General features: G+C 43.3%; 1 protein-coding gene across 6 annotated transcripts in view; it reads right to left on the bottom strand.

Annotated features, from left to right (window-relative positions):
* lef1 (lymphoid enhancer-binding factor 1) overlaps positions 1 to 14,663 on the bottom strand; it is a 44,712-nt gene that overhangs the window by 15,191 nt on the left and 14,858 nt on the right. For all 6 annotated transcript variants that reach the window (XR_004631968.1, XM_034688802.1, XM_034688800.1 and 3 more), the window contains exons 4-5: positions 4,378 to 4,510; positions 409 to 499 (exon numbers count right to left, since the gene is read on the bottom strand). Coding sequence is in view for 5 of the 6 variants with exons in the window: in XM_034688802.1 (XP_034544693.1) it covers positions 409 to 499; positions 4,378 to 4,510 (224 nt within the window). In the remaining variant the exon portion in view is untranslated. The remainder of the gene's footprint in view (positions 1 to 408; positions 500 to 4,377; positions 4,511 to 14,663) is intronic.

Raw genomic sequence — 14,663 nt, 5'->3', positions numbered from 1 at the left:
CAAAGAAAACAGAGTACGGATCCGAACAAGGATGCAGCCCCAAAAGAAATGAAAGAAGGGGTAAAAGATACTAAAAAATATTGCACATGAAGTGAGACTCAAAGGAAGAAATGCTTCCAGAGAGCTTTGATGGGGGTTAAGCAGCCATATGGTTATGCAGGGGCACGTATGTGGTGATGTGTTTGACATGTGCTGGGCACACAGAGGAGCCGTGCGGCTGAAGCCGCAGCAGTGCAGCAGGAAAGCCAGAGGCAGACCTCCCCTGTGCTGCTGCTGCAGGCCTCCAGTCCTCAGTCAGCACACAGGGAGTGTCAGAGTGTGTCTGATGTGAAGAGAGAGCAGAGTGACTGCTCCTTATTTACATGAATCAACTGTGCATGATTTTGTTTTCGTGTGTCTGAGACTCACCATCCCAAAGGTGGTGTGATCTGACCAACTCCTCCAGGAGACAGGGAGTAGAAGTTGGCCATTTCTGATCCTGGGTGATGCCTCTGCATTCCTGCACAAACACAATTGTAAGAGAAGTTGATGTTTGATATCCATACCACTTTTCAACCATATCTGCACCCTGTGGATTAAAGCACAAACTGACAGGAGCATGCAGGATGGTTTTCAAAAGTTTGCAAGTGCCCAAATTCTTGTCAAATGTACAGCTACTCTAGCAGTATATGGAGCATCCTACACATTAAAAAAACACACCACAGATTAAAAGAAAATATGTTATATAAAAGAAATGTTATATAAAGATATATACATTACAATCAATAGCACCCGTACAGTCCGAGCTTCCAAAAGTTACAGTCTCATACTTTGTCAAGTCTTTTCACAACTGTCCAATAATTTGATATTTTCTGATTTAGTCCTAAGTTTGCCAGTTACTATTTCACTTGTTTCAGGACAAGGTGTTTGGAACTATACTTGGTTAGGCTTCACATCTGAGGAAACGATCTACTAAGGATAACTATAAGATATGATATGAAGTTAAAAACATAGTTCAAATAGTGAGCAAGTGCACCTTGACTTAAGACTTTTTTGATTCATCCTGTGCCGCTACAAGTCAAAGACGGTTCACATGTCAGGCCTCTCGACCTCACATTATCAACCGGTATTAAAGGGATCATATTTCCCCCAACTTAGCAGAGTCCTTCCGTTGTGTTTCAGCATCTTTAAGCTGGTTAATTGAGGTTTCCTCTTTGTGGCAGAGGCTGCAGCTCTCCCTGTAGACATCGGATTGACTTGGACTAACTGTCTGTGGATCTTCAGGACTAAGCTCCCCCATCTCCAGCTACGCCTGCTCCTGCTGGCTTTCAAGGGCAAGGGGGGCACTTTGTACAGGAAGATTTAGCCAAGGATGGGGATGTAAGGGGACTACAATTTAGGAAAATCTGTGATGACCAATGTCCTCTTGTTTTTTATTAAAGAGAAAGTTATGATATGATTGAAAGTCTGCAGATATCTAGAAACACTGTTCGTACACAGAGAAGTTCATGTGTGCTTAAACACATACACACATACAGAAAGAAAAGAGGGCAAATGCTTCCAGATTAGCACCATCTCCTAATCCCTGCTGGAGCCAGCCTTTTCTCCCGGCCTCTATCTTTTCTCTTCCTCTCTCTCTCTGCAGGCTGTGGTCTGAAGGGGCCTCCCTCCTCAGAGAAGCAGGGCGAGCAGGGGGCTTATATCTCCAAAGCCAATGTTGCAATGCTGGATTCATTGCGTGCATAGCACTACCCCCTGCCCACTAATCCACCACGTAACACTCCTGAGGGCCCTCCTGAGGGCAGAAGGGAAGGAGACAAGGGGGTGATGCAGCGAGGGAGGAGGAGAGAGCCCCGGCGTGTTAACCTTGTCACTCACACCCCTTAAGGTGCCTAATTACCCACTGTGCTGTTCACACTTTCCTGCTGACACACAGAAACGCTTCACACTCGCATTTCCTCTCAAAATACGTAACGCTGACATGATTCTCATTGTTACACAGGGAAATGATTTACATCCAAATTAGTGCGACTGTGTTATATTTCAATCTTTTTTTCGACACAAAACACTTACAAGGGTTAGATGCAAAATGTTCAGAGCCCCCCCTCCCTATCTCTGCCGACCTTCCATCCTGCATTGCGGCCCTGTGCATATTAGGGCTCATAATGAGAAAATCCATGATTGTTTTTCATAATTAACGAGCAGATCAAAGTCTGAGCCCACTAAGGAAGGCAGATCAGCAATTGGTCGATATTAGAGAGACAGCGAGGGAGAGAGAGAGAGAGAGAATAAGAGAGGTTTAAAGCCTCTCTGCTGGTATACACACATGAATAGGCCTTAGGAAATCATTTGCAGCTAATTCTGCAACTGGATCTCTTGGACTTAGATTTCTGTTAAGCTGTGGGCAAAAAAGATCAAATATAGTATAAAAACCCTCAAGGGTCTCCTCTGCTCTTCAGTGCTTTTTAGCAACTCAGTGGACCAGCACAGAAAAACAGAACGCACTACCTCATAAATTGTTTTACATGACAACTTTCTGAAATCTACTGCGTGCATGTGCACACTGTGTTTTATTGCTCAATTCCGTGTCAACACAAATTCTTTCCTGCTTCCATTGGAGAAATATTCAACAAACTGTGTCTGATGTATGATTCCTCTGACATATGTGGAGCACAGATTCTTTAAACGTCTCTCATTCCCTTCATCTCACTACTCTGTGTACTCTGCTCTACATTGTTATTTATAGCCGGTTCCTCAGAACCTCCCAGCCTCATCCTCAACTTCTTCATCGCCTACATCCTGTCTGATCCCTCTCCCCCTTTTCAACTGGCAGCCGCGGGAGAAGAAAGCCAGAAGAAGAAGAAAGAGAAGAAGAAGAAAAGGTGCGGGACAAAACTGCGAAGGGCCCACGTCCTTTTCAGCATTAGTGAGAAGCTGCCAAAGTCTCCAGCTGCGTGGGGCTGAGGAGGCTGAGGAGGCTCGTCCTCACTGCTGAGCAGCTCGTCTGCAGCTGTCAGAGCAGAGCTGTGATGTTGTTACTGAGAGGCAGGGAGTGCAGAGGGAGAGAGGGCAGAGGAGCTCAGCGCGCCGTCCCACAGGCTGCTTCAAATGAGTTCATGAGAGGAGCAGAGAGAACAGGATGACTTTGCTGTGACACCTTTTGTTTTTTTTGTTGTCTTGATGGATTCCTGACAGTTCTGGCAGGTAGGGATTTAAAAATAAACTCTGGTTTTAGTTCAGTTTAATATAGAATGAGCTCTTTGTTCAGAATTTTTGCTATATTTTAAGACGGATCACACACTGTGTTCCTGCGGGAAGACTTCCATCATATTCAGCTATGTGCAGTTTCTGTGCAATTGTGAATTATATCGTTGTTTTCTTTATATGCATGATAAAAACCTAACAAGGGAGAGAAGCATGTACAAGTGATGTTGCAACACTGGTCCACCTCACTCTGTACAAATCATTGAAGCGGTTGCTTGTTTCTTCAAGCGCCATCATCTGGGCAAAATAGCGTAACACAATAAAACATTTCTTCCTGCATTTAATTTATACTGATATATTTATCGAACAGGGTATGGGATGCAGCAAACTTTTTAGAGGAAAAAAAAAGTATAAAAAAAGTGTCTTCTGGGGTGCTGTTGGCTTAGCGCCCCATGTACAGAGGCTGTAGTGCTCCTTGCAGTGGTCGCAGGTTTAACTCCCAGTCTTTACCATTTGCTGCATGTCTTCTCCCACTCTCTACTCCAAACATTTCCCATCTCTCTCCAGCCTTCCTATCAATAAAGGCAAACTGCCCAAAAACCTAACTTAAAAAATAAAAGGTGTCTTCTACTACATAGTTTACGGTATTTAAAATTTTGAAGAAAGAGCATTGGTATTTAATTTGTATCAGTATTTGCCTCAAGCTGAAGTTTCAGTCAATCTCAAGACAGAAAAAGTTAAGAAACACACACACACACGATTAATAACACACTCTGGTACACGTACAGTACAACACTAAAAAGGTACACACAGACACAGAAAACATACATTTTCATCACACATACAAAGTAGACCATGATCACACAAATTCACATACACAAGAAGAAATACTGATGAGAACACAGAACCACACCTTCATTTGTTTCTTTAAATATCTGTCCTCTTTCATCTGAATATCACCTATTTCTTTAGCATTATTGTCTTGATCAATAAGCAGTTCCTTTACTTTTTACTGAAGCAGCTGAAATTAGATATTAAAGTGAGGTGTTCTCATCCAGTTGGAGAATGTTGCCACAACTTTGAGCTTATGGTGCACAAGGATGAAAAAAAACCTCCTGAATACTTATTCTAACATACTCATAATTCTGCTGCAGGGTCCAGTGTCACGCTGTGATCTAGTTGCATTGTTTCTACCTTGTTTGTTGCTGCCATCCTGGGGGTGATGACCAGAATGGGACCCTGGGGCGAAGTGCTCATCGCTGTACGTGATCAGCGGGGTGAGAGGGTGGACTGCATGGGACGGCTGCACCACTGGGACTTTGTTGGACTGTGGAGGAATAAAACAAGAAGATTAAGAAATATCAAAGATTGTTGATATTACACATAGACTTTAAATGCATTACTCCATAGGCGTTATGTTCCTGCTCCCTGCCACATGATCTGGGGACTGGTACGGCAACATATAGTGCGGGTGGTCTGCTTACTTTGCAGATGTGAGGTGAAGCTTAATGGTAAGTTTGTGAAAAGAAAGTTATCAACTTGACTTTCTTCTCTTTTTAGCAGCCAGAGCGCAGCACCTCAAAACTTTGTTTAGCCTAGGTCAGCAGGACTAAAAACCCTACTCCCCAAAAAAGTATGAAAACAAGTCAAAGAGGTGCATGGGCATGCTTGAGACAGCAAAAGAGAGAGACAGAGAGTGAGAGAGATGCAACCAGAGCTGGATCGAAGAGGAGTGAGCGAGAGATAGAGTGAACAGAGGGGAGAGAAAAGAAAGATTCACAGGGTAGAGTTAGAGCAGAGGTCTTAGGCGGGAGATCAAAGGCAGTCATTAGCTGGTGAATAAGGGGAGTTCATTACAGAGCAAGAGCCGGGGGAAGGAGAGATGAGGGATGGAGGAGGAGGAGAAGGAGGAGGGGGAGGAGAAGGGGGGTATGCTATGGAGGGAAAGAGAGCGTGAGTGAGACAGATGTCTGCAGCGGTACTTAATGCAGGGGTAATCACGTCAACAGTGGCCTCCCATCCCCGGTTGACTCAGAGAGACCTGCCTCCTCCTGACAACCAAAATAGAGCGAGCCAGGCCCAAAGAGCCCCGGTACCAACTCCAACCCCAGCCCCCAGCCGACAGCGCTTACATGCTTCAGCAGCACTGAACATATGGTAATGCTTAGCCATGCTAAATCTACTGTTCACAATCTGAGCCCAGAGCTGAGCCGGAGTCAAAATATCACCTCCACAGGATATCAGGCTAATCAGAGAAGACATCGGTTTACCATTGGGTGAGACATGCTTGCACCAAAGCCCTCCCACAAGTTGGAATCAAAGGGTTTCATGAAAATGTAATCAGAGGCTCTGGTGGGAAAAGTCACCTGATTTAAAATGTTGCAAAGAGAATCATCTAAATTAAGAATGAGGATAAAGGTTCAGAGAGACGATGAAATCAAGAGATGCTCCTGTGTAAGCTTTCACTTTCGTGACATGTCCAAGGTGACATTCCTGCAGTGCTAAGTGGTGATTGGTGCCCCTCCTCGCCCACTCCGACCCCCCCCCCCCCCCCCCACCCCCCCCCCACCCCCCCCCCCACACACACACACACACACACACACACACACACACACACACACACTGGACCACACACTGGACCACAAGAGTGGCTGGAATGTCTGAGTTACCCCCGAACCTTTCGCAGACTGGCACCACTCTCAACTTAATACCACCCCCCCTCCCCACCTTCTGGGAAGGTCCAAACTGGGAACACAAAAGGCCAGTATGTGTGGTTGTGTGTGCATGTGGAAATAAAAGAGGTCTCCCCAACCACATGACACGTCATCCACATCAGACGCCTTATCGGTCTGGGAATCTCATCTCCTCGAACCATTTTCTTTCTCAGTCCTGCTCTTGATATGAGCCTCATCAAGCAGCACAGTCCACTTTTAACCACGTGAGTTTCAACATGCTTCCTGCTTCAGTCAAAACAACAAAAATCCCGCCTGAATACTAATTACGCCATGAGGCTTTTCGAATCAGACCAGGTGAGTGTGGTTCTATGACCCCGGTCAACACGAGTCAAAGGTGATGGGATAATCTGCAAGAGTGGGAGGGTCAGATCTCATCTCATTATTGGGATTATAAGTAAGGGCTACAAACCCTAAAGGAAGGCTGGGGCGGCTGGGACATGCCTACACCAGGGGCTAAATGATAGCATTCTCGCCCATATTATTTTACGCCTCTCCACTCCCATTTGTTATCTTGTGGGAAAGAGATAAGAATCTGAGGGATTATCATTTAGCTTCAAGACGTGTCCAACTTGTATCAGAGATAAATAGATCAGTAAAGACAAAAGTCAGTGTCCTCTGTTTGTTTCTGATCCACATAAAGCACAAGACTGCAAAAAATAACTTACTGGTCCCTCAGCACCAATGGAAGCAGGAAGCTTCTACCCTAGAGGTGAAGCCATTTTTGTGCGTTTCCTGGTTACAGCTGTCAAATCCAATTTCTTCTCAACTTCTTAATAAACTGCCTCTATTGTGGTGAAATCCACCAGAAAAAAGCAGCAGACCCCTGTGACCAATACAGAGTTTATGGCCATCTACATAAACTGCATACCATATCTAACCATTTTTACATCAAGAAGAAAACAATGAGTTGTCAGTGAGGAGTCTATCTAAACTTCCATACTGTGTGATGAGAACTCTGAGTCTCGTCACATCATGTGTCAACTGTTTCACGCAGTTATTAAGTGGCAACAGCCATTATGGAGCCACCATTATAATTCTGTGAGGTGGAGACTTGTTGCAAACACTTTGCAGCTCTTGGCATGTCTACACACATACACAAACACAAAACACTTTCACTCATTTCCTGCAGGAAGTAGTTGGGGACACTCAAGTGACCACAATCGTCAGGGTCACGCCACATTGAAGCAATTTGATCCCCTCTCATCCCTTTACTGACTGCAAGAGCTGTTAGCAGATGCAGATGCAGCAGCGGAGTTGTGACGGAGGGCGGCCATATTGGAGGTCCCCCTTCGTATTGTACAGGAGAAATAATAGGCTTAGGATCTTTCTATTCATATTTTTCAGGGAGAGCGAAAGAGGAGAGGCGGCGAGGATTGAAAAGAAAACGTTCCATTTGGAATTTCATATCCAGCTTGGCCGGCCCTTCTAAAGAACCCCTCAGATGTGGTTTTAAGAGAAATTCATTGTGCGGAACTGGAGCTGGCAGGAAGCCCTCATGGAGGAGACATTCCAGTGTGTTTCAGCACGGGGAGCCAGTGACTTGGCGTGCCGTTTAAAATTGGGGGTTGGGTTGTTTCGTTTTTGTTTCCTTTTTTTGTTCGGGAGGATTTTTGTGACGGCATGCTGGTGTCTCTGAGTGTGTATTCTGACTCTACCATCATCCAGCTGATGTTCCTGAGCATGTGCTTGTGTGTTTTGCACGCGTATATGTAATAACTATTCTGGCAATATTGCCTTTTAAGCATCACTCTCCCCCTCTCCCCTCGCAGCACGGCTTTTGTACTCCACTCAATTATACCACTTCTGCAGAGTGGAGTGGAAAAAAGGGAAAGCGGGAATTTTATAATAATCACTTCCCACTTCTGTAATTTATATGCAATGAGGACTCTTCGCGCCTACAGCTACAATCAAGTGTGTGGAAACCATGTGAGGTGTTTCACAAACAGCTGGAGAGATGGCAGCTCGAGTGGTAGCGATGGATTCCCATGCTGCTAAATCTTTTCACTAAGAAGCCCTCCTCACCCCAAAATCCAGCCTCGCCAAAGTCACTGCACTCTGGAGGGAGAGGATGTACCCAAAAAGTAAGGCTCAGGATTTTAACACAAAACAGAACAGAAACATGGGGCTGGAACTTGTTCTTGTTCTAAACTGTATCGCCAAGTATTTGTCATTAACATGCAACATAGGATGATTACAGAAGGGTATTTGAGTCAGGGATAAGAAAAAAAAGAGAGAGCAGGATGATTTTTCATTGAAATATTAAGATAAAAATTGAAATATCAAGAAAGAAGTCGAAATACAACTTCACATCACACTCCTGCAGGAAAGTGTATTCAGTTTAAAGTTGCGACCTTGCTTCGTATTTTCAATAAGCTGTAAAGTACTGTGCTCATCGCTGTTATGACAGAACAGAATCTTAAAAGACGGTCATTTTGGTCGGTATTTTTTTCAACATCCATCTGATGAGAAAGAGAAGAAGAGAAGGCTTAAGTTGATCATTTCAGTTAAATTCTTCAACCAATGAAAACAAAATTTCAAGTTCCCTGACGTTAATATGAAGCTATTAGTAAACATATGCTAGTTACCGATGTATCATACACTGGAATTTTTAAACAATTGTAATTAAATATTAATCCAAACATAATGTTAAAAATGGCAGCAGTAATATGCAACACTAAGGTTCTTCTCCCTCTGATGCGATTCACTGCATACAGTTATCAAACATAGGAGGCGCTGTACATATCTCAGCCAGCTGCTAATTCTACGAAAATGTGCTCAATTTTAAGATCAGGAAAAGTAAATAATGGCAACTTCTCTTCAAGGTGCTTGTGAAAGATTGGCGTTAGCCCAGATGGTATCAGTGAAGCTAAATGTTAATATCGTTGGATGACAGACAGCGCTGATTAGCTGATGACATGTTGCAATTCTGCATGCTTAGCATGTATTTTGATAATGAATTGGCTTTTTGTTTCCCAGTAAACAGAAGTGTTAATGCTGAAGTGTGAAGTCACAGCCTTGCAGCCATCGACTTTAATCACAAAATTGTTTTTCAACTTTTCCTCAATATTTAACTTTATCCTCTATATAGACTTTTTTTTCCTCATAGTGCAAAATGAAAATAAGTTGTCCTGATTTTTTTGTAATCCCTTGCCCAATACTCTTCTGTAGAAGATTCCAACTACTTGAGGAAACATGTTCCTTTATGAGGAAGTCAACAGCAGCAACTGAAGCAGACGCCCTCTACTGATTATTTCAATACCATTGTAGCGGCTCAGTTTGTAAGGTGCCGCAGAGACTAAACGGGGTTGTGCTTGCGACGCGTCTTGCCATTAAATCAAAATCAAAGTTCAAAGTATGTTTACTATTTATTATCAAACACTCAAAATATATCAATATCAAAAAGGTTCGAAACAAACAATGAAAATGACGATGACGGTGGCGGTGGCGATGGCGGTCAACAAAAAATACTCAACCCCACTCACCCTCTATGTGTGTGCCCCACCCCCAACTGAACAGGTAGATAAAAGGTAAACCACACCCATGAACCCCAAACCGGAAATGAAGTAAGCAATAAAAAAAAAGGAAATAATCATGGTTAACGAATAAGATAGAAAATCAACATTATGGCCCCTACAACCATCTTCTGCTACTTAGACATAAAATGATCATAAGAAGACCAAATCACAGATGGAAGACCATCAAGTCCACAATATGTTTCACATAACATGGGTGTCCAGTGCTTCATTCCTACGGACCACCAGGTACCCACTCGCTTGTGTGCAAGCTGCTTGAGTCGGGAAACATTCTCCCACATACACTTTACAATGCAAAAAAGAAAAGGGACTGTACCTCCCTCCTTCCCACCCTCTTTACCAAAACCAGTGGGGACCAACCTGAGGAAGCTTAAATAAATAACCAATTACCATTCATAGAGCGGGTTCAACCCCACCAGCTTGCTAAAAATGGAATGTTTTATTGGCAGGATGGCCCCTTGGCCAGAGGGCTTAATGTAACGAAACCCAATTAATGGAGAAGAAAGCCATGCTGCCAGGCTGCCAGCAAGCGAAGGAGCGCCACGCGCCCGAGGTAATGAGACGAACAAGCGAAACCAACCACAGGGACAGGAGTGGAGGAGGCTACGAGTAACAGGAAAAGCCTGCCCTGGAGACAAATTTACATCTGTAAAACTCCCCCTTCTTCAAATCTCCTCTTCTACAGTCTCTTTTCATTTCAATCATAAACCCTGTTTGTAAGTTGCAGTCAAAAAAGTTGAAGAGAATTATGACACTGAAGGCCAAGGCCAGCTGGTACAAATAGAAAACACAGATGTACAAATGACATCCAAACCTGAAGCAAAATCCTAGATTGTTAAATGACTTGGATCGCACAGAGAGTCCTGTTCCACAGATGCAATGTTATGGTTTTAGTGGCTAACTTGCAGGACATTTTTATCATGCAAGGAAACTGGTCATGCTGTCCACTAAACACCACCGTTTCACCCGCACAGACACTTCACATTAACAAGCATGACCGACACATGCCACTGTAAAAACATGGAATCCACAGAGGAAAAAAGACACTATTAAAGCTCATAGACATGCTGTAAATATGGTCATGCTACACGCTGAAAGATCAGAGACTGCAGAAACCACCCGTTTTAATGAATTTAACACATACATGCTACATATGAGCACAAAGGAGCTATTAACAGCTGACTGTCTTTTCCCCCCACCGCCGCCACCAAGCACAACTGAATAGGTCGAGGTGGATTACCCATCATCCTTCAGTTGGCATGAAGAGCATGTGCTGCGAGCAAACCAATCACGCTAGCTCTCACAGTGACATTCTAAAGATAATTTGTGTGAAATATGCCTGCCCCAGATGAAAAGACTTTATCCGCTTTTTATAGTATTCAACTCTTAATTTTTTTTTTATGGCGCGCAGCTTTTTAAAAAAAAATAAGGAAGAGCAACAGTACATTAAAATTATCCAGCTGCTGTATTTTTCCCCTGTTTAGTTAGTGAGCTGACTAGGAAGTCATATGACATCAGCATGTCTTTCTTAAAGAAGTCATGTACAAAGTCAAGGGGAAAAGAATCACTAGCTTATGTTCAGGGTTGGGCAGGAGTTCAAGAACGTTTTATATTGAATCTTAGTCAAATCAACTCATGGATATGAAAGAAATTTCACAAAATATCATTTGTTTATTACCCAGAATTGATAATATTCATCCAGCCGTGTTAAAGACTTGATTGTGATTGGTGGAAACCCCTTGAAAATGGTTATTAATTCTGAACAGCAAGTGTAAACCTAGGGCTAACCTGATCACACACATATCAAATCAATCAGCGGAAAGGAGTCTTTATTATTTCACCTCTTCTTGTTGACAATAAAGCAAGCCTAGGCAAACACCATGGATGATATTTTTTATATTACTTAATATTCAATACATATTGGAGGGCACAAAAGTTAGGGTCACATTTAATGACTGACCAGTCACCAGCAGAGAAAATAAGACGAGGACGCATAAACAGCAGAATCTAGCGAGGGATTTTGAAATAGATGAGAGCTGAGTGAAAGAGATGTTGACCACATTGAACAGACATGAACTAACCACTAACTCCAACAGGGATTGGGCTTTGGCAGTGTTACAAGACTGGTTTGGTGAAATAAAAATGTAAAAATGTTAAGCCTGGTTTATATACTGTGTTGACTCTATGCTTTAGCTACACCGTAGTACTTACGCCGGCACATTCTGTGCTTGTTTGTGTACGCTTGAAGCTGGCTTCTGGACCAGAAACCACATACACAACAGTTCAGAAGTTTTGCAGAATTTGGAGGCACAGCTAACTTGACTGACAGGCGGGCACACTTTAGCTGTAAGCGAGGAGGCTCAAAGCCCCTCTCCTTGACCAAAGTTAGGTTGAGTCAGCAATTCCAATATGGCAACCATTAACAATAGGCTTCAAAATTCTGCTTTAGAAACAAATGGGTGATGTCACAGCCTACATCCATGTATTATAAAAATACAGTCTATGTTTGTGTCTCATTGGTTCCTACTATCTTTATAAACCTTTAAAATCCGCTCATGACTACTTATTTTCACTTCAAAATTCCTGATCACCAATGGACACTCAAGATTCATCAATGGCAGCAGTTTGTCTTGCTGGTTTGGCTCACTGCTGTGTTCTTAATGGTTTTTAGTCTGCTACAAAAAAAAACAAGATAAGTCAGGCTTTGGCTGCTCAATCAAATACTTTTTAGCTTACAAATAAAATAAGATAAGATTTATTCATCCCACATTGAGGAAATTCACAGCAGCAAAGAAGAAGGTGTACAGTGCAAGAATTCCAACAAGAATATATATAGAAAAGAAATGTCCATCAGAGACGACAGTTTGGCCATAATTCTCCTGTCAGCCACCACCTCCACAGGGCCCAGGACTGAGCTGGCCTTCTTCACCAGTTTGATATGATAGTTTTTACCATATTATTAGTTGGGTTTTTTTAATGTAAATTATTGATAAGAGAAAAATGTAGAATATCAACAGGCTTAAAAAGAGTATTTGAGGTTTTGTATCTCCATAATAGTGCTTTTGGTCACTGCATTCAGCCATATTGCTTAGCCCTTAGGCTGTGTGCACTATGCTAATAAGTACAGGTGCAGTTCTTGAGCCTGAAACGTTTCTGTGCCACATGACGGATCTCTGTCACATTCACACTATCCAAGCACTGTGTGGAAGTTGATCAGCTGTGAGTGGAGGTCTGCTCTTCCACTCCTGTGAGTGTGTGTGTGTGTGTGTGTGTGTGTGTGTGTGTGTGTGTGTGTGTGTGTGTGTGTGTGTGTGTGGGTGTGTAGGTGTGGTGGGGGTTGGGCAGCTGCTCTGGCAGAGCCCTGGGCAAACTGCAGGATGTTCACCTTGCGGCGGGGCACAGTGCTCATTATCACAGCAGGACCTGGTCACATCAAAGGACCGAGGAAAGGGCAAACATTCTGCTGAAGTGCCACTGTCAGCAGGCCTGCGAGCGCACACGCAAACACATACACAAAAGGCAGACCGCACACACTTGAGCACCCAATAGGTAGCAACATTTAAGCCTCTACTAAGAACATGGCTGCTCTCTGTAGAACCACTACTTTTAATAGATTTAACGAGAGATGTGAAAGGAAAACCATCACATCACTTCACAATAAAGAGACACAGTTACCTGTTACATCTAGAAACTAGATGTCCAAGTGTCAGATATTTGGAAGGGAAAAAGTCAGTATCTGAACATTTCTATTTTCAATGTGTCTAACTGTTTTCAAATGGCAGTTTTGATATCTTTAACTGCGTTGTTCCTTTTTTACCCGATCAGCTGTGTGTTTCATTCCAAAGAGAGTGTTTATCTTGGGGTTCTAAGTTTGAACTGGGCATTCACAGCTGACCACAGGCAGAAAATGTTGGGTCACACTTTATTTTTCTTCCTGAATCAATCGGCATCCCTCTCTTCCAGCAACTATTTATAGCCACGCTGCTGCTGCTGCTGCATTAACACACTGCATGATTTATCATTAGAAGCCAGCTCTGGTCTGCTGAGTAGATACATTCATGCCAGGCTGCACCGTGGTGCCAACATCCACATTCAAACAACAACACTCGAAGGCCCTGAGAGATGTACACAAATAAAAACGCAGCACAAGCTAACTCTGTGTGGCGAGCATGCGAAAATCTTAGCCACTGCACAATACCAGAGACAGACATGGAGAAAGAGGGAAATAAAATGCAGTACAGAATGGAGGAAAAAGTGCTGATGAGTTGCCGCATGCAGGAGCTTCAGAGCCGTCGAACAAGAGGGGATTTGCCTGCTACACCTAGATAGTGTTGCCCCCCCTCAGCTTTCGCCCAGGTATTCTGGGCATGAATGGCTGTCAGTTTGGATTTGGGAGCTCAGCGTTGAGGGGGGAAAATAGAGTCTGGTGGGGGTCTTTGTGTGTCTCTACCTGTGGAGACGAGAGCTGGAGACAGTACTCTCTTCCCTAATTCCAAGCTAGTTCTGTAGCAACATCGCACATTACATCCACAGGGAAGAAGAGGTAAATGTTAGCACTGCAAGCTAGCAAGGGAAATTTGGTCGAAGACAGACAGCGAACAGGCTGCAGCGTTTGAGGGGAAGGTTTTCAATGGCGCACACTTGGAAAATGTGGATGGGGAGGTGATTTGAATGAGAGCGGCTTGTGCCTGAGCTGTAGAGAGTATTGACCTAGTTTTCCTTCTGTATTTCACTCAGACAGATGCACACCCACCGACAGAGTGTGTAAGAATAGAAAGAATAAAAATACTGACGCGTTAGTGAGCCTGTGCGATTGACGACTTCATGGGACAGAAAATGAAACTCATGGAAAATTACTGGTATTTGTTAACAGAGGTAATTTGTTGTCATGGGGTTAGGTATGAGGGTTATGTAATATTTTTAATACTGCTCAGCACAAGAAGCCCTGTTGCCTGAGATGTCATGACACCTGTGTCCTGGCTTTGATCTGAACTTTTAACCCCAATGTCACATGACTAACACTCCTATCTTCTCAATGAGCCTGATGCACTTGAAGATAAACGTTCAGTCTCCTTTTACTCCCACAGTTATCTTTTATAATACATCAACAGAGCTATTGTTAGATTGAAAGTGATGTGTGTGTTTTTGCTCTGGTTTTAATGAGGACCATGCCAGAGTGCTAAAAGCATTCATGGTTGTGGATCACACTGCA

This window comes from Notolabrus celidotus, chromosome 7 (genome assembly GCF_009762535.1).
Source record: "Notolabrus celidotus isolate fNotCel1 chromosome 7, fNotCel1.pri, whole genome shotgun sequence".
Taxonomy (NCBI): domain Eukaryota; kingdom Metazoa; phylum Chordata; class Actinopteri; order Labriformes; family Labridae; genus Notolabrus; species Notolabrus celidotus.
The sequence above is the reverse complement of the archived record's forward strand: the minus strand, read 5'-3'. Positions and strand labels throughout refer to the sequence as shown.